Here is a 23,101-nt window from a genome sequence, read left to right as displayed (position 1 = left end):
GGCTCGCCAATACTAAGAAATGGCATGGTGTGCCAAAAATGGAACAAAGCAGCACAAATGGGATCCCTCCATCTGCTTCAGGAGCTGTTGGCTGTTGCCGCTGGTGCTAAATAGATCACACGGACACAAGTCGAGGTGTGGTGAAAGGAAGAAGAAAGTTTATTTTTCCTCCCAGAATTTATAGGTTTCTGACCACGGGCAGGGATTGGATGGTCAGGATAACACTTGCCCACTGCACTGGCCATGAGAGATCACCATCACAAGATGTGTAACAGAAAGAATGTACACGTATCTATGTTTACAGTTACTGTCCTGGGAAAGTCTTTAGAAAACTATGTCAGCAAGCTCAGAAGCTGAGTTTTCAGGGCGACAGTTGGCTACCATGTTCCACACCGGAAATGTTTCTACACCCATGCGCTCAGTGTGAGGAACAAATGAGAGGAGCTCGAGGCTTTGGTGCAGTCCCAGAGATTTGGCACCTCGGCAGGAGTGAGAGCTGGTGGGATGAGTGCTGTGGATGCAGTGCCCTGTTGGACTGTACAGAGCAGCAGGGTTACGGTGTCTGCAGCTCACAGCTGCCAGGGGCACAGCTCAAGGCCTCTGGACAAGAACCAAGGAGCAAAGAAATGATGTGGATGTGACCGTGGGAGTCCCCTCCCCAAAGGACAGAGAGCTCCGCTTGCCACGTGGGTCCAGGGACCGGCCCTGAGGGTGGCTGAGGGCTTGAGCCACCTCTGAGATGAGCTGGACCATCCCAAGAGGTGCCTGAGCATTCCCTGGCACTCTTTGGATCTGCACCTCAACTGCATCTTGCACACACTGGCAAGGCAGAATGATGCTTCTGGGCAAAACCAAGAACTGGCCAGGCAAATATTTCTGTATTTGCCTTACGCCATTATTTAGGTGTGTTGCTTTGTCTTCAATTCTGTTCTGATTAATTCTTAACATCAAAAAAGGCTATATTATAAATTGAAATAGGAGGAAAAAAGAAAAAACAAAACACTGAAAGCCCAAAAATACCTTAAACATTAAGGAAATATACACTGCTAATGCAGAGAGCCACAGGATCACTGCAGTTTGAAAGGTGTTTATCTGAAAGCTCCACTAGAGATCAGATTTACCACAATGAGAATGCTGTAGCTGCAGGAAATTCCCATTTTTCCGTGTGCCTTCAGCTTTCTCCCCACAGTCTAATCAGTGTCAGGCACCGACAGACAGTCATTCCTCCCCTACCCAAAGCTCCCGTGTTTAGTCCAGCACAGGTACAACCCCTGGCCCAGAACTCTGGTCATGCACTGACCCAGAACTTCCCTGAACACGAACTTGTGCCACAGGAGGTGATTTTGGAGGTGGATTTGGCTTTGAAGTCAGCCCTGGCTTGTGTGGTGGTGCTGGACAAGAACCTTTAGGGATCAGAGCCAGCAGGGCTTGTCCCTCATCTCTGTGGCTGGAGAGCTGCATTTGCCAGGGACTTCCACTCCCCTGGCACCAAGGCCAGCTGAGCACTTGCAGGTTTTGCCATCAGACCCTTCTTTAGTATCCACTCTCAAAATGCTCAGTCATGGTCTGGTCCTTCTGTAGCTGAAGCAGAAATGAAAGGTCTCGGCTGGCTTCGTTCCTGCTCTTGCCAAAATGCACGGGTGGTGTGTGGTCACTTCATAAAAGCTGATGGGAAATACCAAAGGGTGATCCCTGGCAGAGAACCCTGGTGGTCCTCATCACCAGCAGGAGACATAGTGCAAACTATGGAAGAAAAATGAAAACTTGAAGTTTATGGATATTGATAATTCTTCAACACAGACATTTTTAAAAAGTTTAATTTCAAATTGTATTTTTCTCTTTTTAAAGTAGTCTGTAAAGAAAATAATTGCATTGGCCATTTCTTTCCATGCACAGCAAGGACATCAGTAATAATTTGTCCTGGGATGACGTTATAATGCTTGTATTCCCAATCATCTGTTCTGTTTATGCTACATATTAAGTTCCGCATCTTTAAGACTGGTTCCAATAGCGAAGCTATATGTTTTCAGAAATTTTCAGAAATATTTCTTTGTTTTCAGAAACAGCACTCACTCCCACTGCATGTTTATCCAGACTGTGTTGTATGCAGCAGGGACAGACTGCAGGACAGAGCTCTCCTTTGCTTTTAGTTAGTTTTTAAGCTAGCTGAGGCAGAGGAGTTCCCCGGACAGTGGGGTGGGCTTTTTTTATTATTTATTTATTAATTTACTTATTTTCTTGGATCTGTTTAAACCTGCTCTGGACAGACAACTCAGAAAACCCCAGGAGCTCACGCATGTGACGCAACGGGGCCTGGGTCTCGCCACTTTCCAGCGCCACAGGGACTGAAAAGACATTGCACGAGCCGAGGGAATCGGTCTCCCTCGGGAGCGAGGTTGCGTCGGAGCCCTTTGTGATGCCACAAGTTCGCAGAGGTGACGTCCCCGCTGAGGTCACGGCGGGGCTGCCCCGCTGCGCTATAAAAGCGGGCACTCCGGCGCCGCGCCCGCCTGCGGCGGCATGGCCCGCTACCGCCGGCGCTCCCGTAGGAGCCGCAGCCGCAGCCGCAGTCGCAGCCGGAGCCGGCGCCGCCGCTTCCGCCGCCGGGGCGTGCGCAGGAGGCGCCGGGCCTCCCGCCGCTCCCGGTACCGCCGCCGCCGCCGCAGCAGCCGCAGACGCCGCCGCTGGCGCTGAGCCGAGCGCGGGGCTCGGCCTCGCACGGCCCGAGGAGCGCGCAGAGCGCGGCCGCGGCGCGGGGCTGGCGATGCCAATAAAGGCCAGCAATTCCTACTGGCGTCTGAGTGTCCCTGGCTGTCCCTGAGTGCCCGTGCGTGTCCCTGAGTGTCCGTGGGTGTTCGTGCGTGTCCCCAAGCAGGAGCTCACCCAAGTGATGTGATACACAGAATGAGGTTTGCAGAGAGTTTTCAGGTCACCAAATCCACACGTTAACCCAAAACTACATCTCCCACCACTAAGCCGTGTCTAAAGTGCCACATTTACCTCTTCTTTAAATCCCCCCAGGATTGGTGACACCACCACAGCCCTGGGAAGTCTGTTCCAAGGTTTGATAACACTTCTGGTGAAGAAACCTTTCCAAACAGCCAACTAAACCTTTCCAGGTGCAATTCTAAGCATTTTCCTCTCATGCTTTTTCTTGTTCCCTGGGACAAGAGCCTGGAGCCAGCTCGGCTTCAGCCTTCTGTCTGCTGCATCCTTGGCAGGGGGTGTCTCCAGCGCTTTGGGTCTCTGTTCTGGGCAGTCCGTGAGAGTTTGGACCTTTGATAAGGACGATAGCACAGAATATCACAACCTTGCACAAATAGATAAAGGATGGAACTTAGGCAAACAGAAGCCATGCCAAATGCAAGCTGGAGATTTTCTCTTCTTTTAGAAGTCCCTCCAGGAACGGTGACAGCACCCTGGGCATCCTGTTCCGATGTTTGACAACACTTCTGGCTGAAGAAACCAATCGAAATAGCCGACTTAAGCCTTTTCAGGTGCGACTTTATGCACTTTTCTCTAGTACTGCTGCTTTCACCCTGCCAGAACAGCCTGGAGCCAGAGTGAGCAGCACGAGATCGCCGTGGCACCCGGTCCTTCCCGTTCAAATGAGGAACCCTTCTCCCCCCAGATACAGCCCAAAGACCGCCCCAGCCGGGTTCCCCCGCAGGAGCCGCTACGGCCGCTCCCGGGCCGGGCCGAGCAGCAGCTGCAGCCCCGGGGCCCGGCCGGAGCTGCCGCTGGCACCGAGGCTGAGCGGGACGTCGGGGCCCAAGGCAGCGGGAGCCCGTGAAGAGCCGGTGAGGCTGAGGAGCACCTGCGGGGGCTGTGGCGGCTGGGAGGAAGCGCCTGCCCTGAGGGGACCGGCGGGGAGCTGAGGAACACGGCGGGACTGAGGGGACTGAGCGATGGCGGAGGTGGCGGGGGCTGGGAGGAGCGGGGCGCTGAGGGCAATGGCGGGGCTGGGGACGCTGAGGGCAGTGATGGGACCGAGGGGTGTGGGGTACGAGCGGTGGCGGCTGGGAGGAAGCGCCTGCCCTGAGGGGACCGGCGGGGAGCTGAGGAACACGGCGGGACTGAGGGGACTGAGCGATGGCGGAGGTGGCGGGGGCTGGGAGGAGCGGGGCGCTGAGGGCAATGGCGGGGCTGGGGACGCTGAGGGCAGTGATGGGACCGAGGGGTGTGGGGTACGAGCGATGGCGGCACTGAGAGGTGAGGGTGATGACGGCACTGGGGGCGCCGAGGGCAGCATTGAGAGCTGAGGGCGATGGCGGCACTGAGGGGCAGCATTGGGCACTGAGGGCAGTATTAGGAGCTGAGGGCGATGGCGGCGCTGCTGGTAGGGCTGACGGTAGGCAGGGCAGCGACGGCTCTGGGGACACGAAGGACAATGGTGGCTCTGGAGACCTGAGGGCAGTTGTGGCACTGAGGGGCTGACGGTGATGGTGGCACTGAGGGCACCGAGGGCAGCATTGAGAGCTGAGGGGGATGGCGGCGCCGCCGGTCTGAGGGCAGTGACGACACTGGAAAGACGAAGGACAATGCTGGGGACGCTGAGGGCAGTGATGGGACCGAGGGGTGTGGGGTACGAGCGATGGCGGCACTGAGGGGCTGAGGGTGATGGTGGCACTGGCGGCGCTGAGGGCAGCATTGAGAGTTGCAGGTGATGGTGGCACCGAGAGCAGCATTGAAAGGTAAGGGTAATGGCGGCGCTGAGGGCAGTACTGGGAGGCGATGGCGGCACCACCGGTCTGAGGGCAGTGACGGCTCTGGGAACACGAAGGACAATGCTGGGGACCTGAGGGCAGTGGTGGCACTCAGGCCCATGGCCGCTCGGGAGGGCACTCAGGGCACTGGGGGCTCTTTGCAGCCGCCGCACCGAGGGAGCCCTCCCTGCCCGGAGCCACCAGCCCGAGCTCAGCAGATGTTGAAATTGTGGCAGATTCTTGGAGGAGAAGCTTCCATTGCCCCACCCTGAAATGGCTTCTTTCTTGGAGGTAAGTCTGCTCGATGACAATGCTGGCTCTGGACTGAGAGCTTTCTTGCAAGCTAGAGAAGTAAAGGCTTCTTTCATTCAGATTTTGATGGATAGTGATGCTTTTTACCCTACAGATTTTTGTCACGTGCTCCTGGAAATACCCAATTTCAGTGCACATTTTCCTCTGGAGCAGCAGCAGAGGGCTCCAAAAAGCAGCTAATTGGAATTTCATGTCTGAGCAGCTGGGTGGGTTGAGGTTCCCAGCCAGAAATGTGTGCTTTGCGTGTAGGTTTGTAGCACACGGTCCTGGGCAGTGCCTGGAGTGAGATCTGTACTTGCTCACCCGTGCTGGGGACAAGGAGAGCCCCTGGATTTCTGCTGGCTGATTTCTTACAGCTCATGGCATAGGCCAGGGTCAGAGTGGGAGGGCATGAATGCTCATTTGGTGTATTCTGGTTTTCTGAGTTCATGTTTTGCCTGGGAGATCATTTTGTGACAGCTTGAGCTTCTCTGCGGCATCTTCAATTTGGAGTTTAAAACACTTGTCATGTGAACCACCAGGGCAGTGCTCCCCTCGTGTTCCACATCCCTTGGGAGTGAAGAAAAACAGTTACTGTGTGCCTGAAGTGATTCCTAGAAAATACCAAGTGATCTTTGGTTTACTTGTTTTTGTTTTTCTTCAAGGAGGATGTCAGCGTTGTCCCTGAGTGTTCAGGGGAGCAGCCTGTCAACAGGGCTGCAGCTGAGACAGCCTTGCCTGGCAACACAAGCAGTGGGAACAGTTCCCTGGAGCCCGAGGAGCCTGGTAAGAGGAGAGCCCCCATTCCTTGTGAGAGGTCTAAAAGGGCTGCTAAGAGCTGGACAGACACAAAGGGAGATCAGGAGTTCAGTCCTGTCTGCAGTGTGGGCACCTCCTGAGCCTTTAGGTCAAATGCTGCAGTGGCAGCACCTCCCCGAGCCCTGCCCCGCGCGCTCCTGAGGAGGCACCGACACCGAGGCCTCTGCTGTGGCAGCAGAGCCGTGCCTGAGCCTGACCTGTGGGAGCTGTGTCACCAACCCCAGTGTCCCCATTCCCAGCTGAGGTCCACGGATCAATTTGCTGCAGGGTGACAGCGCTGCCGAGGCTGAGCGGGGTGCTGAGCGGGGTGACTGTTGCAGCAACAGCAAAACCCCACCAAAATGATGAAGCCAGTGCCAAAATACAAACTTTTTTGCCTCAAATCATAACCTAAATTTGGTAGCACTCTGCTGATACCTGTCCTGAGACACAGGAGAAAAACAAGCAGCACAACATCTGAGGGCAAACAATTCTCAAAGCCAGTAACCAAAAGGAAAGCCTAAATGTCCCCAGCCTAGCAAGGCCTCAGAGGAGAGAGGGAGCCCTTTGGATCTGCATTCCAGATGAAAGCTGGTGCAGCCTGCAGGCCTCGCACGGAGCTCTTTTCCTCCCAGCTATTCCTTCCAGAGCTGCAGGCTGAGCTGGAGGAGCTGTGGCTCACTGCAGAGGGAGTTCCTCAGTCCCAGGTAATGGAGCTGGTTCATGACTCAGCTCATGGCACTTTTCAGCCTCAGCCGTTCCAGTGAGGACTGAGGGCTCTGTCAGCACAGGGAAAGAGCAGGGCCAGGCTTCTTTGTGTGAGCTGGGGCTGTGTTCACAGCTCTCCCGGGTGCCACTTGCACTGCAAGTGCTGCAGCTTTATGGGGATACTTCAGGCCTTTGCAGTCTGGAAAGCTCCGGCAGCATTGCTGTTCTCTGCAGAGCAGCTTCCAATTCCCACGTCAGAGTCTGCATTTCTGGCCATTCCTCACAGTCCCTGGTAGGAGTACAGTTGCTGTCCTGGGGAAACGTGCCCGATGGCCGCTGCTGACTCCGTGTTCCTGGTGTTTCTCAGAGCTCCACCTGCTGTATCTCGCCAGGAGGGCTGCCCTGCGCAGGCGGAAGTGCCCGAGCTCCCAGCCAGGGCCGGCCCTGGTGGGTGCCGATGGTGGCCGCGCTGCGGGGCCGCAGCTCCTCGTGAAGAGCCCCAACTGCTGCCCCGAGGTCCCTGCAGACACCAAGAGACTGAAGAGATACCAGAAGGAGAACCTGCCGGGCGGCCTGGAGGTGTTCAGCTCCTCTTCAAGCCACTCCCAGCAGCACCTGGACTCAGCCCTGAGCAGGGACCTGCAGCTGCCACCCTCGAGCCACCTGTGCGGTGAGACTGGGGTGACATGGGGGATTTGGGGGTTTGAAAATCTTGGGGTCCATGTAGATGTGGGGTCAGTTGTGTGCAGGGACAGCTGGAACTTCTGTCTCTTGTGTGCCAAGGGGAAAGGACCTGCCAGTGAGGCTTGTGGCAGTGCTTTCCTGACAAAGGATTGCAAGCTAACCTGGTTCGCAGGAGGAATGAATGGGGATGTGAAAGCTAAATAGAAAAGTTCTTCATTCTTGGAAAGCCCCAGAACCTGTTGGGGTATTTTCTTTCTTAGCCTGCTCAGGAAGATCTGGGATTTTATAATCCCTGAGAGAAGTACAATTGCTGCCAAGGGAAAAATGCATGCAGCTGATGCTGACTCAAGGTCCCTTTTTCTGGCTTTCTCCAGGCCCCTCCAGGACAAGTGAAGCTACTTCTGGATTGCTCCCAGGTAAGGAGGCTTCCCCAGTTCTTCCAGAGAAAGTTTTCTACACTCCAAGAATTTAGAGATTTTTTTAATGAGGCCACAGCCTTGTCCACTTGTGCAGTCCTGGCTTATATTTGTTTTTTGTCAGTCCTGTTGTAATCTGAAGAATTTTTTACACTGGAATTGATAATTCAATATATTATCAGTGTAATTGTAGCAGTTTCCAGTAAATTAAAGTTTTAATTGAGATGGGTGTTGATCTGTGTTACTGTAGTGGTTTAAATTTGCCAATTTAGTTTCCCGGCCAACGCACCAAATAAATGTTGTGGTTTTAAAGCAGCAATTAAAAAATCACTAGAAAACTTATTTCTTGCTGTGAGATATGGATTAGAATAAGAGCAAAACAGGCTTAAAACTTAAAAGGAATAAAGAAAGTTTATTAACAAAACTACAAGAATAAGAAAATCAGAATAAACCCTCCAGAAAACCCTTTTACCCCACACTACTCAACCATTCCCTTGTTCACATGACCACATAGAGACAAAAAATCTTTGGTGTTTACAACACTCCCAATTCTTGCTAGAGTCTTTTCATCAGTCTTTGTAGAGAAACAGAAGTCCTTTTCTGCTAATCTATGGAGTTTCTCACAAGAAAACTATTTCTGTTATAGCTTTCTATTTCTCTAATGTCAGCTGCCCGGAAATCTGTCATCGGTTGTCTCCTCCCATTTCACATCACTCTGAGGTGTGTTATGGGTCAAATGAGTCTAGGGATGTCATTTTTAAGGATGAGTTATTTAAAGGCAAAAGTTCTTTTAATCTGTCTCTGTGAGCCTCCCTGGAAACAGAAGTTTTCTCTTTGCCTCTCAATGGTCCCAAATCTTCAACCATTACTTCTCCCCCTCTATTCCAGCACCTCACTGTATCACAATTACTCCACCTTTTGCTTAAAATCTATACTTTGAAATACTTTATTCCTCCCAATATACTCTGTCATGAATTAAAGGAGTTTTTTTCAGAACACTGTTGTCCATCTCCATAGCTTTAACAGAAACATATTTCAGCTTATTAAAGCATCTCCTTATTCTCTCTTCCCCATCTAAAACTTAATTCTTTTCTTCACTGTCTTTGATGGTTTTATGATGTCTTCTTCATGTCGATTATCCCTCTCTCTCTCTCTTCCCCTCTTTCTGGGATAAAGGAGTAATCTGTACATCTCATCCAAGTAGTAAAAGAGTTAAAGTCTTGGAAAGCTGCAGATGTTCATGGTGTCAGGTTTCAGTTCAGCAGCAGAAACTGCAAACCAAGCCAGGCTGGCCGGCTCCGTTTCTCCCCTACCCCGCCCTCTGCAGCCTTGTCCGGCCTGGAGGGGGGAGGAGGCTGAGACAGAGCCTGTTACCTTGTCAGAAGCCAGAAACCAAAGAGAACAGGAGAACTCCGGCCTTACATCTTAAAGTGGTGTTCACAAGTTGATCTCACTTCTCAATGGTTAAAACTGCTGCCAGTGCTCAGGAATGACCAATAATTGGTCAGGAGAAAAAACTTCCCATCAGCCTCCAGCAGCTTCAAACTTCCCTAGCTCCCAAAGCTATCTTAAAAGTAAAGTCACCCCAAGACAGTTACTCAAAGCACTTTGCAGGTGTAGACATTCTGATGCTGAGGATTTTGGCAGTGAGTGAAGGCAGCTGGGGGAAAATATCCAAGCAAGCCCAGCAGATCTCTTAGTTCCAGTGCAGCTGGGCAATGAAACCACAGATTTTTGGTGGCCCAACCCACTGTGTGAATCCTAAAATCCAGAGCAATTCCCTGTGGGAGAGGTCAAAAGGGAACAGCTCCAGGGCAATGCTGACCATGGCTGGCTCTGAGACACCCAGCTGTGGATGTGCCAGGCACAGGCTGCTTTCAGCAGATGCGTTTGCAGAGCCTTGGCTGGGCAGGCCCTTGGGTCCCCACTGAGCTCTCCGTGCCTCTCTAACACCGACAGAGGTGCAGAGCTGCTGGGAAACCCTGCAGACCTCTCGCTGATTTGGCCTGGCAGAACTTTACACTGTCCTAGCACAGAAGGTGCTTCACCTGCTCCTGCAAGTCCCTCTGCCTTGCTGAGGCCCCAGGGAAAGCAAAGGCCATGCCCTGCTACCTGGATGTGATAGGAACGTGCATCTGTGCTGAGAGAGAGCAGGGAAGCAAATTCAATCCTATTAACAATTACAGTTTGCAAACCACAGCTGTCAGCATTTCTGTGTTTGTATTAATGAGAAGGGTAGGGAGTAGCTTTGCATTTCGATGGAGGGTGAAGCAGTGTCAGAATTCAGCTTATTTCTGTTTCTTTTCTGGCATTTTTCCTGTCATAAGTCTGACAACCAAGGGCATCTTGCTCAGAATCCCAGATCTGTGACTTTAGCAGTAGCCAAGTGTCCCCTGTCAACCTGTTTGCCTCAAAGTAAGCAAAGTTCAAAGCAAAGGTGTGTTCACAGTAAAGGTGTGAGCTCTTGGCTTCTTTTAGAGACAGAAAACATACCAAACTCAAGCCTGCTTGCTGAATTCTCTGGAAAATCTGACTCACTCAAGGAAGTAGCATTTTGGGGTATTTGTGATGTGACAAATTTTCTGTTGATCATTCATTCAGATAATCAGTAAGCCAGACTAATAATTCTCTTATTAATGCTTTAACACATCTGACTGAAATAATACAACTTGAAATTTTGGCTTCAATCCGCAGCGGTGTTTTGAATATGAGAATATTCATTTGAGGGAGGAACAGATTGCATTTGCAGAGTTGTGGTTTTTTGTTCAGCACACAGATTCTCTCATTTCCCCTTCTATAGTTGTAAGCATTAAAGTAAACCATCAGCTTTGGAAATGCTGCTCAAATGTACCTGTTTATATTTTGCTTAATGTATTTTTCACATGAGCTGAAAGTACTCAATGGTCATTTGCTTCATAGCATTCTTTGTAATTGTGAGACGGAAAAAAGACCACAGGAATTTCTCCCATCAACACAAAGTACATAGGAGAGCATACAAAGACTCTTTAGCAATATTCATGTTTTGCTTTACATAGACCTTTATTAAATGTATAGTTTTAAATATATTTTACCAAGCAGACTTTCAGTTCAGTTACAGCAATTTCTTTTCGGTCAGCTAGACAAGGGAAGTATTCCCACACACATCTGCAATACCCTCCTCATCTGTTATTACATCTGGGTGAACTCCTTGCAGTTTCAGAGTTGCAATGTGTAATATAAGAAAATAATCAGGCACCGCATCAGAGTTTAAAAGCGGGAGTGGTCCCTGCCCTGGCCAGGAGCAGAGGAGCTGTGGTTGCTGCCCCGGGCACCTGCACCACGCCGCCTCCTTAGGAACCGCTCCTGCTCTGTGGGGCTGGGCACAGGCTGGGGACACCTGTGACTCCCCTGGAGACCTGTCCGTGGTGTTCCAGCTTCCTCCTGCACATTGGAGCTTGAGGATCTACTGGACGGAGTCCTCACCCGGGAGCTGGAGCTGCTGGGGCTGGCGCTGTTGTCCTCTCTGGTATCGTGGGAGAGCAGCTGCCTCTTGGCCTCCTTGCTGCACCGGCCCACAATGACACTGATGAGGTCACGAACCAGGGGTGCTGTGTGTTCCTCCAGGCGGTTCTGCAGCCTCAGGACCAGGATCCCCTCATTCAGACCATGGAGGCAGAGCTCACACAGGATGGAGCTCTCTGCACCATCTACCAGCCACCACTGGTCCTGGAAAATTCCCTGCAGCCTCTGGCGCAGCCAGGGCCGCACGGGCTCCAGGAGGAGCTCTCCTTGACGGAAAAGTCCTGCCCATATCTCAGGCGGGAGGCCACCCACAGACTCCAGCTCTGAAGGCTCAACTGGGGACAGCATCCCCTGTGGAGAAGGTGCAGGGCCCTGGGGGCTGTTCTCGTCCAGCTGATGGGCAGCTCTCCCTAGCTGGCTGCTGGTCTGTGCTGCCTCCCCAGGGCAGGTGATGACAAACTGCACATAGTCCTGTTCGCGCCTCTCGGAAAACCTGACAGTCTCTATTGTTGTCCTGCAGAGCGGGCAGGAGGGACTTGTTGTGGCCCACCGCAGGATGCAGCCCAGGCAGAACTGGTGGCAACAGGGCAGAACTGAAGCCGCATCATCCCAAGTCTCCTGGCAGATGGGGCAGTTGCTGTCTGTCCCTGTGGCCATCCGTGTGCTCTGCAGCACGTTGGGGACAGATGAAGACCAGGAGCTGCTCCCCTCGCTGCTGTCACATGCTGCAGGAGGGAGAGGCCATAGTCACTGGCTGTGCCAAGGAGAGGAATAAAAGGCAGGAAATGCCCAGGTGCTGGAGAAGGACACCCTCCTGTCTCCCTGAGCCATGTCACCTGCCCCACGGCCACCGCAGGGACACGAGGGTGTCACCCTCAGTCTGCACCTGCTATGCCAGCTTGCCCCAAGCGGGCAGGGTGGGGAAACAGGAGTCATGGCTCTGGGATGGGCACTGGGAGCTGCTGAATTTTCTGACATCAGCTCCAACACACCACCCAGTACTAGAAAGGCCTGACTTCACCCTCCAGACCTTGCAGTCTTGGTTGGCGGAAGTCAAGGTTTGCCCCAGATTGTCCCAGGCTCTGCTGGTGCCTGAGTGAAATCAGCAATGGAGGTGATGTCACAATCTGACACTTGTGATGTCACCCTCCACCACCCTGTGATGTCACAATAGGATGTTCCCCTCCTGCAGGTGCACATTGTCAGGTGCAAAAATAAAATACTCTTTCTTATTTTTAACTTCTACATCTCCGTGTTCCTCTCCTTTGGTTACTTGTGTCAGGTGGCCAGGACTGTGTGTCCCTGCTCCTGACACGTTGCTGAGCTGTCCCACGAGCAGGACTGTGGTGGGAGCAGGCGCCGTGGGCTGCCTGCAGCTGGATCCAGATCCCTCTGCTCCTCCCTGCCCTGGCCTGGGCACAGCAGCCATTTGGAGAACCTGGGGCATGGGAGTCTCCCACCCTTTGGATGCCCCCGCCACAGGGAAAAGCAGAAAGGAAGCCTTTGCTCCAAGCCCATCCATTTCTTCTGGCATTTGCCCACAGTGCCCGAACTATCTCTGCTTCCCAAGTCTCCATGTTCCTGAAAACCAGTGTCTTGGTGCTCTTCAAAAGTACCAGTGATGGAGACTGGCTCGACACTGCAGGAAGGAGCTGGAGTTGCTGACTCTCAGGAGTGGGGTACAACAATCCTTTTCTCTGAAGAACCCAGGATCCATCGCCACAGTCGGCAGCCCTAATGTCGCAAATCCCTTCTTGTCTCAGATTGCTGTCATCATTCAGAGTTATTAGCTCTACAGTATTTTTTTTTTCCATGAAAAGGGCATTCTCTGGTATCCTGAGAGCTGGCTTCTGTGAGCCCAGGGTGCTCAGTGCATCCCCCACAGGCTCTGCCCAGGAACATCTCCTCAGGTGACAGTCCCTGGTCTCTATTCATGGAGCTTCTGCTCTGCCTCGCTGCCAGAGGCCATCACCTCCAGGCATTTCAGGTCAGTCTCTGCACAGGATTCTTCTCTTTTAAGGTTTAAAGTCAGACTTTGTCCTCTCTGCAGCCCCGCTCGATCGAGGGCACGAGGGCTCCTTGCACCAGGTTTTGGGGCCGTGTGACTGTTGTGCCTTGCTTACCCGCTTAAATGAGTCCCCTTGGTGGTGTCAAGCAGAAGTGCGGTTCCAAAGCCAGCAAGGAATTCCCTTTGCTACTTCTTTTGGCAGCAGTTTGTTGGTTTTTTTTTTTCACCGGCACAGTGACAAGGCCGGGTATCCACGCCGGCCACGCCAAGGCCGCTTTTCACATTCCAAAATCCTGCTCCCCGCCGGGCATCGCCCGGCCGTGGGAGAGGCGGGCGGTGTGCCTGGGGGTGTCCGTGTGGCCCCTGAGAGCTCAGCGCTGACGTGGCTCTGCGGAGCTCGGCCGACACAAGGGGCTCCACCCTGCCGGCCGCGATGTCATCGCTGATGTTTTCCATTCCACGCTCCGGCGTCACAAAGGCTTTACCCGGACCCGCCGTGAGCCCGCTGGCGACACGGGCTCCGCGGAGCTCCGCTGTAACCGGGGGCTCCCCCGGGGCCATTGTGACCTCACGGCCGATGCGGTCGCTCGCTGCCCCGCTGCGCTATAAAAGCGGGCACTCCGGCGCCGCGCCCGCCTGCGGCGGCATGGCCCGCTACCGACACCGCTCCCGCAGGAGCCGCAGCCGCAGCCGCAGCCGGAGCCGGAGCCGGCGCCGCCGCTTCCGCCGCCGGGGCGTGCGCAGGAGGCGCCGGACCTCCCGCCGCTCCCGGTACCGCCGCCGCCGCCGCAGCAGCCGCAGACGCCGCCGCTGGCGCTGAGCCGAGCGCGGGGCTCGGCCTCGCACGGCCCGAGGAGCGCGCAGAGCGCGGCCGCGGCGCGAGGCTGGCGATGCCAATAAAGGCCAGCAATTCCTACTGGCGTCTGAGTGTCCCTGCGTGTCTCTGGCTGTCCCTGAGTGTCCGTGGGTGCCCGTGCGTGTCCCCAAGTGGGCGCTTGCCCCGAGTCCCTGTCAGTGTCAGATCGCTCTAAACGTTAATCCAAAACGACCAATGGCACCACTGAGCCATGTCCCAAGTGCCACATTTACCTGCCGGGACAATTCCAGTCCACAACGAGCCACTCGCAAACGAGCCACCAAAAAGTCACCGGGAAATAAAAAGACACTTCAGGGTCCTGCGATGACTGCAAGGGGATCAGGAGCCCAGGTGCTGATCTCCTCAGCTCTTCCCAGAAAGCCAAATTGTTTTGAAAGGAATAGGCAGATCCGGCCGGCCAATGCTCGGCTCCGAGGTTGGTGTCAATGGGAAAATGTGGGCTTTGTTCACCACAGAAAGATCTACTCAACACCTGCCTGAGCCACTGGCACCTGACAGGAGGCACCTTGCACTGAGGAAAAAGAGTTCCAGCTCGGGAGTCAACAGTGAGGCTCATTGACACAGCTTTAAACTGCCTTGGATGGGGGAAAGGGTCAAACTTGGCTCGCCAGTTCTAATAAATGGCATGGTGTGCCAAAAATGGAACAAAGCAGCACAAATGGGATCCCTCCATCTGCTTCATGTGGGAAATGAAATTCTAAAGTTATGAGTTGTTGAATTGAGAGTTAAATCACTGTTAATATTTGATTGATCGATTGTTGGAGTTTTTCGTGCCTTTATCCCTGATTGTTTTCTCCCTGCTTCACCCGTGGTTACTTTTCCCCTACACTGTATCCCCTTCCCCTGGGGTAGTGCCTCCACCACTCCCCAAAATGGTGCCTGAGGCTGCACCGCAAACGAGGTTGGACTGAATACTGCTGGGAAACAAAAAACCCTAACAGCAACGAGCCAACAGGAAAATAAAGGACCAGAAGAACATATCCCGGTGAAGTAAGAAGGAAGACCATCTTCCTACACCACCTGAACCTGCTTAGAAGTGATCACCATGACCTGGAAGGACCGGGAAAGGACTGACCCCCTGGACTACAAGCCGGTAAAGCCGTCTTCCTGGGGACTCCCGTGAGGAAGGAAGGCCCAGCTCTGCCCTAGTGACAAAGCTGCACGGATCCTCCTCTTCTGTGGCGTCCAGTGGGAGCAGTGGCGGTGTGCGCGACCCCTCGGGCCCCCACCCCAGAGCTGTCCTGTTCAATAGAGGCCTTTTTAAAAGGAGCAGGTCTCCTGGCCCATCCATAACAGCCTGGGGGCTCGTCCGGGATAGCCACGCCCTGAAGAGGAGCAGGGATGGGACGGCCGCCCGCCCTATTGGGCCTCCGGGGGACAGCTGGCTATACTGAACCCAGAAGAACAGCCTGGGATCGACAATGCACTGGAGCGTCGGACTGCGTAAGCCACCGGTGGCGGGAGCTTGAGGTGAACGAGTGTGGTGTGAGTGAGATGGGGGCTGGCAGCTCGGACCCCCGGGGTGAGCGAGGACTGCCCAGTACCGCAGTTCCGGACTCCCACAAGGGGGCCGGCCGGGAATGGCAGGGAGTGAAAGAGGCCCCACTGGCCCCAAAGAAGCGGGTGAGGCGTCTCCTGGGGATAGCAGGGCCTCCCCTCCGAGCGTGCGGAGGGAACCAAGGAGTGTGAGTGGCACACAGGGGTACGTTCCCTAGGGATTAAACGGTCGAGGTGACCCCGGGGCGTGTGGGAGCCTAGATATTGTGAGAGTCACACACCTTTACAGGGTGTCCCCAGACACTGCCGGTACCAGGGGTGGTCAGTGAGAGCTCCCACTTCCCAGAGCCAGATCACGACGTACCGAGAGGCGCTGTGCTGTCGCAGTCTAAGGGAGAGGCTGTAAACCCACTGCCTAGGGCATGGGTGTGGGGAGTCCAATGTGGGTGAGGCACGCAGCATACACACAGACACACAGACACACAGACACACAGACACACACACACACACACACACACACACATCCCTTCTGGCCTGGGCCATTCTGCTGGGGAGGAGTGGCCAACCTAAGAGGCAAAGGGGGTTAGGGGTAACAAAAGGTCTAGGGGGTTCTGGGGCGTGTAGACACCCAGGTCTAGTGTGGGTCACACGCTAACAGTACGAGGGCCAGGACGTTCTAGCCTGAGAGGAGGCTAGACAGGGAAGGTCTTGAGGTTACCCTAGCACTAGGGACCCTGGCTGTGTCGATCAAGGGTGCTCAGTAGTCCCAGAGGGGGCGAGGCCCAGGAGTACGGTGAGAGGTGCAGCGTAGGCAAAGTAAGCCCTACAGAGGCTGACCTCCAAGACCTGATAGGGAGATCAGGTGTAGTGTGCATGGTGTGAGAGGAATCTGGCCAGAGAGAGAGTGTGTGCAGCTCCATCCTTTCCCCAATATCCTGTTCCTGGTGAGAAAGTGAAGTAAGCAAGTGTTAAACTGGTTGAATGAAAATAAGTTTTTTTGAGAGAGAGAGTAAGCCTTAGCTTTTCTTTGGTTGATCAGTTGTATATAATTTATTTGTTTTAAAGAGAAGGGCCGAGTAAGTTTTAAGAGGTGGTCTTGTGTTGCCTGTCAGTAATTTTCTGTTTGGGTAGGGGCACCTTAAGATTTTTGTAAGAGGTCCAAGTTATTGTGTTAACTGTTTGTGATTTTCTGTTTGGACACCCAGAAAGAAGGAAATGGGAAAGTGTGTTAGCAAAAGGTCATGCTCCCAAAAGAAGGATGAAGATAAAAAAAAAGACATTCCCCCTAATAGTCCCCTAGGAAAAATGCTAGATCAGTGGGACACCTGGGAGGCCACGAGAGGCCTAGACAAAATTAAAATGATCCATTATTGTGTAGAAGTCTGGCCTAAATTGGAACTCCAGGGGGAATGGCCATGGTACAGGACACCTGGATGTGTTCTCAGTTAAAACAATATTTAAAGTCACAGGGGAGCCCAGATGTGGATCAGCTAATGTATGCTGCCTGCTGGGGAAGGAGTACCACAGACCAGGAAACAGCAGAAATATATAAGGTGCAGAAACAAAAAGAGAAAAAATAGGAAGGAGAGGAAATCAAAAGATGGGACCCCCTTGATTACCTACCTCCCCCTCCTCCAGTCTACCCCACAGTCCCTCAAGCCAGATCCTCCAGTTCCTCCTTTAGTAACTTCAGTTTCTCCCTCAGCCTCTTCTGTTGAGACTTTGGTTTCTCCCTGTGGGTTTTCCAAGCAAGGCAAACACCCTTGTCCAGGAGCCAGCCCTGTGGCCTCTCTCCCGGGCCACCCTGGCCAATCTACCCACAAGACATCAATATGATGGATGGCGAAGCAATGGCGTTTATTGCAGGGGAATTTGACAATTTATAACCTAGGGTCACTGTGTTGCTCCCACCTACATACGTCACACCTGGGTGCTATTGGCTAATTGCAGGAGGTTTTACTATCCTAACAGAGAGGGGGTCTAGTAGCTTCCCGTTACAATCCCGAATTCTTCCGCAGCACTATGCCCTAAACTACAACATATTCCCCTCTCTCTATGAATAATTAATTTGCTAAAATATAAGGTATATTAGTCTTAAAAATTCTAATGTTATTTTTTTATACGTATTTCTAAACACTTTGTCTAACTTATCTATATTATAAAGTTTTAAAAATGGATAATATAAAATTGAATAAAATATAAAATACTTAACTAAAAGGCTAAAAGCTTATAAAATGGATACTACAGTTTTCATTAGTAAATATGAGGCACAAGCGGTGACTAAGTATATTTTTAAAGCATCTGTTGCCTTTCTATAACCAAAATGTTAACTTTTTCTAGTCGGCTTTTAACAAAGGATACAAGCTTATTTAAAACACACGGTCCAAAGATTAGCACGAATAAAATCATCACAGCTGGTCCAATCAGGGTAGACGCCAGGGTGGTTAGCCACAGAGATTGGTTGAACCAGGACTGGAACCAGTTTTGCTGGGCTTCTCTCTCTCTGCCTTCCGTTGAGACAGCCTGTCTCGTAGCTCTGCCATGGTGTCTCTCACGACTCCGGTGTGGTCTGCGTAGAAGCAGCATTCTTCGTTCAGGGCGATACAGAGGCCTCCTTGCTGCATGAATAGAAGGTCGAGACCTCGCCTGTTCTGCAAAACAACTTCAGAGCTTCAGAGAGTGAGGAGACTGACTTTTCTAAAAAGGATATGGATTTCTCAATTCTCTGTAGATCTTCATCTACAGTCATCTGTAGCTGAGAGAGACTCTGACTCTGGGTTATCAGAGCGGAGACTCCCGTGGCTGCTCCAGTTGCTCCCAAGCCAAGCAGCATTGCTATTGACAGTCCTGTCAACAGCTCTCTTTTCTGAAGGCAGCCTGCTCGCTCAAGGTACTGGTTCACTTCTTCTTTGGAGAGGTATAGGACCCTGGGGATGATAACAGCTAATACACAAAAGTCAACAGAGGAGTTAAAGCTTTGGGTATAAATGCAAGGGCTTGACTATTAGATCATGGGTTTCCAGCTTGTACCACAAAATTGGGGCTCACTGCTTCAGGTGTTATAACTATAAACAACACAATTACTATAAGCAGTTTATCATGTAAATGACACCATGCTTGCAAACTCACAGTTAAAACTTTAACGTTAAATGAACCTTTAAAGATGCTTACACTACCTCTTAAAGGAAAATACTTATATTTTATACTAACATAACAATTATTACACAGGCTAAACACTTTATCTTAAACTATTATCTAACTACTTTTAACACACGTGCTCTATATATATGTAGTCTAAGCGTGAAAGCAATTTGCTAAAAGGATAAACACACAATTACAATTTGCTTTATATATAGTTAGATGGAGTCTCTACACTTCTTAGATCTTCTATAGAATTTCTCTAACACGATTCAGTCCTGGAATGTTCACTGCTCCCGTGATGTCAGCTGGCAGCTGATCGGTGACTGAGGGCTTTGATGTTCAAGTTGTTCTTCAAACCCTTCTAAATCTTAAAACAAAGGATAACTGAAAAATTAATAGAAACGCCACATCATAATAACAGTATAAAATTTCTGTTGGCAGCTGTCTGTATAGTGTTCAGACACAACTGTGTCCTGACAGGTCCACTTCTGATCCAAGTCTGGAGTACCAAGACTGTGTGATGACTTCTCTGTTCACTGGATCTTGTGTGTTCAGAGGCAGACAGTCTGGTCAGATGGACAGGTGACTTTTCTGAACCTGCCAACAAAACACAGGCACTTCTCTCCTTAAAGTTAATGAATTACACTAATCAAATTGCTTTTAGGGTATCATTTTCCCCCTTTTTCTTAAAAAAATAAAAATGAAATGTATTTCTGTTCAACATTAACACAAAACCTTATACACAATCAGTAAAAACCTGTAACAGTTAAAAATCAATTAATATAAAAATACTGTTAATTATTAAAACACTGCACCAGCATCTCATATTTAACAAACAAACAGAAACAAAAAATCAGTGAAGGATTGGATCCTCACCTCCGGAAAATGATTCTCCAAGCCCACTTCAAAACTGATCCAGCTGTCATATTAATAGGGTCAAATTGCAAAGTCAAAAAGTGACTCAAATACTGATTTGGGACAGAAAACATCTGGATCTGTTAGCAAACATTCTGTCCAGGTAAAGTTAAGACTTGGTGTCGTGGTTTTAAACCAGTAATTAACAAAAAGGGGAAAAAAGGAATTATTTATTTCTTGCTGTGAGATATGGATTAAAATAAGAGCAAACCAGGCATAAAACTTAAAAGGAATAAAGAAGAGTTTATTGACAAACTACAAGAATAAGAACACTAGAATAAACTTTTAGAAAAACCTTTTCATTTCTCACTGCTCACTATTCTTTTGTTTACATGACAACAGAGACAAAAACTGTATAATTTTGATGGTTTAAACAGTTCTAATTCTTTCCATAGTCTTTTCCTCAGTTTCTGTAGAGAAACAGAAGTTCCTTTCTGTTAATTTATGGAGTTTGTCACAAGAAAACTATTTTTGTTATAGTTTCTCGTTTCTCTGATATCAGCTGCTCAGAGCTACTGTTATTAAAGCCCACCCCTCCCATTCTACATCACTGAAAATGTGTTATGGGTCATGAGTTTGAAGATAGCATTTTTAAGGATAAGTTAGTCAAAGGCAAAAAAAGTATTCTTCATCTGCTTCTGTGAGCTTCACTAAGAAACAGTTTTTCTCATTGCCTCTCAAGGCTTCAAATTTCTCAGCACTTCACTATACCACAATTACTTCACTTATTACTTAAATTTACACTTTGAACACCTTATTCCTCTCCATACTCTATTATGAATTAAAGGGGTTTTTCTCAAGACTTCATTGTCCATTTCCATAGTTTTAACAGAAAGATATTTCAGCTTAATTAAAGCATCTCCTTAATTCTCTACCTTTCTTGAAGTCTCTTTTCTTTCTTGCCACTAGTAGTTTATAAAGTCTCTTTTCATGTTGATCACTCTCCTTTTCTCTCTCTGGATGAAAAGATTAATCCGCAAGTCTCATCTGGATAAGAAAGAGTTAAAATCTTGCCCAAGCTTTTGTAGATGGTTCGGTGATCTCTGCTGAACAGGAGCTAGAGCCGTCTGCGCTGGAAAGTTCTTCATAGCTGCTTTTAGAGAGCGTGGTCTCTGTCTTTGCTTGCTGCAGGCTCAGAGTTCCTTTCCTCTTTCACTCAGCAGTTTTCTAGTGAATGTAGTTACAGCAAAACCTCCAGCTGAACCAGAGATCGGGCCGAGCCCGGCCCAGCCCGACCTAGCTCGGGGCAAGCCTCATCTCCCGGCCGGGAGACGAGAGACGCGGCGGGCCCGGCTCGGCCCCGGCCCGGCCCCTGCCCGGCCACATGGCTTGGGCAGGGAACCGGAGGCCAGCCGGAGCTCCGCCACGCTTCACAGTCAGGAAAACAAAAAGAGCACCACAGACTTCTGGGTGTACACTTTAAGGTGGGGTTCACGAGTTGATTCTACTTTTCAATGGCTAAAACTGCTGTCAATTCTCAGCAATGACCGATAATTGGTCAAGAGAAAAGACTCCCAGGAGACCCCAGCAATTTTAACTTTCTTAAAGGTAAAGGAACTTTATGACACTTGGCCAGGGCCTTAGACTTTAAACTGGAACGATGCCTCTTAACTCATTTTTAAAACAAGGTTTTCAATAGCAACAGCTATGAGATGCTTACAGCACAGCAAACTGTTAAAATGCATTTGTACAAAGCAAATGATCAGAAGTCTTAGGTACCAGACTAATTAAATCATTCAGCAGTTGGTTTAATTTGAAGCTTCTTTTATGGCAGCTAATCCTTAGCAATGGTACATCTTAAAATTCTGAAAACACTGAAAAATAAAAAAGTTATAGCAAACGAAACTGCAAAAATTGCAACAACTGAATAGAACTCTCAATGAAGTCTAGGGTGTCACAGACCGTATTCATTTCTGTCCACAAGCAGGTGTTCATCTGTGGTTTATCACAGTTGCTTCAGTTGTAGCTGTCTTCATATTTCTAGAAAAATAGCTATACTTTGCAATTTAGACAAGTGTTTCCAATAAAACATAAAACAATTTAAATTAAACAACATTTAAACTTAACAATAATTATTTATAACAAAAGGAAATAACAAACTTAACCTTAAAAGAATATCCAAGTTAGAAAACTCAACCCAAAAACATTCAAGCCCAAACATTACAAAACTTGACTATCCTCAATTCTACCAACACCCAATCTATACCAAATAAAAACACAACTCAATCTTATTCTGTTACTACAAAAAAGCAACTAAAAGCCTGATATATACTCCTTAAACACAATATAACAATAACATGGATTCACTATAAAAATTATAAAAATATAACAAATACATCACAATTCTATGTTATCTAGCTTTGAAAATAACCCACAATAACTACAAATGTTACTAAAAACACTCATTCACAACAAGAATTTGCCTAGTATATGCTCAAATTAGCTAAGATTACAAAGTGCAGCCTCTCTAAAAAAAAGCCACAACACAGGATTGGGCAGTTGTCATTTAGCTTTTGTAGCACTTTTCAGGAACATCAAGTCTAATTTTTAAATTAAAATCTAAAATCCGAATTGATATATATGCTGTTATATGTGTTTTATATAACAAAAAGATTCACATTAAAATTTCCTTATTAAAATTGTCAAAAACTCAGCAAATGGGTAACATATAATTAACATAACTTTGAAATTATTAAAACAAAACAAAAATCTTTCAAGTTTCTTGGGATACAGAAATACAACATTTAAACTTTTTAATTTATTTTCAAAGGCGCTTCATTTAATAAAAACTTATTTTTAAACCCAATTTTAATTATAACAATTTGCTAATTTATAAACAATACAATTTACAAAACTTCTAATTTTTTAAATTGTCTAATTAAAACTCTCTCTTTTTTTATCCCTCTCAAAAATGTCCAGGTTTCTGTTATTTTTTGTTGTTTTATTGCTTTACTTTCTGCGGTTCCATTGAAGTCGCTGTTACTTGTTTCACCGGCGGTTGCCATGGCAACAGCGTTCTGCCGTGTGTTTTCCTGAACTCGGCCGTGCCGGGCTACTTTTCAAATCTGAGAAAAACTCTGAAAACTCCAACTGCATAAACTCATAATTACTTAAAACACAAAATTAACTCCAAAAGGGTACATAAACACCTTTTAAAAACTCAGTAAATTATGACTTTGTAACAAACTCGGTATTGTCCCAGCGCTTCTTCCCGGGAGGGAGGGGGGGTGTGCTGAACCGCTCGTGTCTCGGTTACAGTTAGAACTCAACTGGTCAGCTACTTCCTGCTTGCCGTGCCTTTTCCTTGGGCTGTTCCCTCCCCCCTAGCTCCACTCCGCCTCCATCCCACCTTTCCCTCCGCTCCTCACTCCAGGCTCTAACCCGCCCTTTGCCACCCCTCCTTTCCATTGCCTCTGCATTCCAAGAATTCTGCACACATCCTCTGCTTTCTTCTCTACATTTCTTATCTCTCTCAACTCCCCAACTGTGCCCATCTTCCAAGGCCAGCTTTTGTTCTTTGTTAAAGACATACTTTTCCTGCTCTGTAACATTTTTCTCA

General features: G+C 49.4%; 1 protein-coding gene across 3 annotated transcripts; it reads left to right on the top strand.

The window, feature by feature from the left end:
- The first annotated feature begins 3,323 nt into the window (after positions 1-3,323).
- Positions 3,324-12,166, top strand: LOC131572877 (uncharacterized). 3 transcript variants are annotated; one of them, XM_058826298.1, is made up of 7 exons: positions 3,324-3,497; positions 3,632-3,800; positions 4,871-4,997; positions 5,663-5,783; positions 6,871-7,173; positions 7,562-7,603; positions 11,625-12,166. In XM_058826298.1, exons 3-7 carry the CDS (start codon positions 4,980-4,982, stop codon positions 11,699-11,701), a joined length of 561 nt encoding a protein of 186 aa, XP_058682281.1. In that variant the 5' UTR covers positions 3,324-3,497; positions 3,632-3,800; positions 4,871-4,979; the 3' UTR covers positions 11,702-12,166. The 3 variants fall into 3 exon arrangements, with proteins under 3 accessions (XP_058682281.1, XP_058682280.1, XP_058682279.1); XM_058826297.1 differs by lacking the exon at positions 11,625-12,166 and adding an exon at positions 11,207-11,593 and having other exon boundaries at positions 3,671-3,800; XM_058826296.1 differs by lacking the exon at positions 11,625-12,166 and adding an exon at positions 11,207-11,593.
- The last annotated feature ends 10,935 nt before the right edge of the window (positions 12,167-23,101 follow it).

This window comes from Poecile atricapillus, chromosome Z (assembly GCF_030490865.1).
Source record: "Poecile atricapillus isolate bPoeAtr1 chromosome Z, bPoeAtr1.hap1, whole genome shotgun sequence".
Classification (NCBI taxonomy): Eukaryota; Metazoa; Chordata; class Aves; order Passeriformes; family Paridae; genus Poecile; species Poecile atricapillus.
This window is presented reverse-complemented; position numbering and strand designations above follow the sequence as displayed.

Bases quoted from the DNA above. Each gene is read 5' to 3' on its own strand.
- LOC131572877 (XM_058826297.1), top strand. The intron at 5,784-6,870 runs GTAAGAGGAGAG...GGTGTTTCTCAG, and splicing joins CCTGGAGCCCGAGGAGCCTG to AGCTCCACCTGCTGTATCTC. The intron at 7,174-7,561 runs GTGAGACTGGGG...GGCTTTCTCCAG, and splicing joins ACCCTCGAGCCACCTGTGCG to GCCCCTCCAGGACAAGTGAA.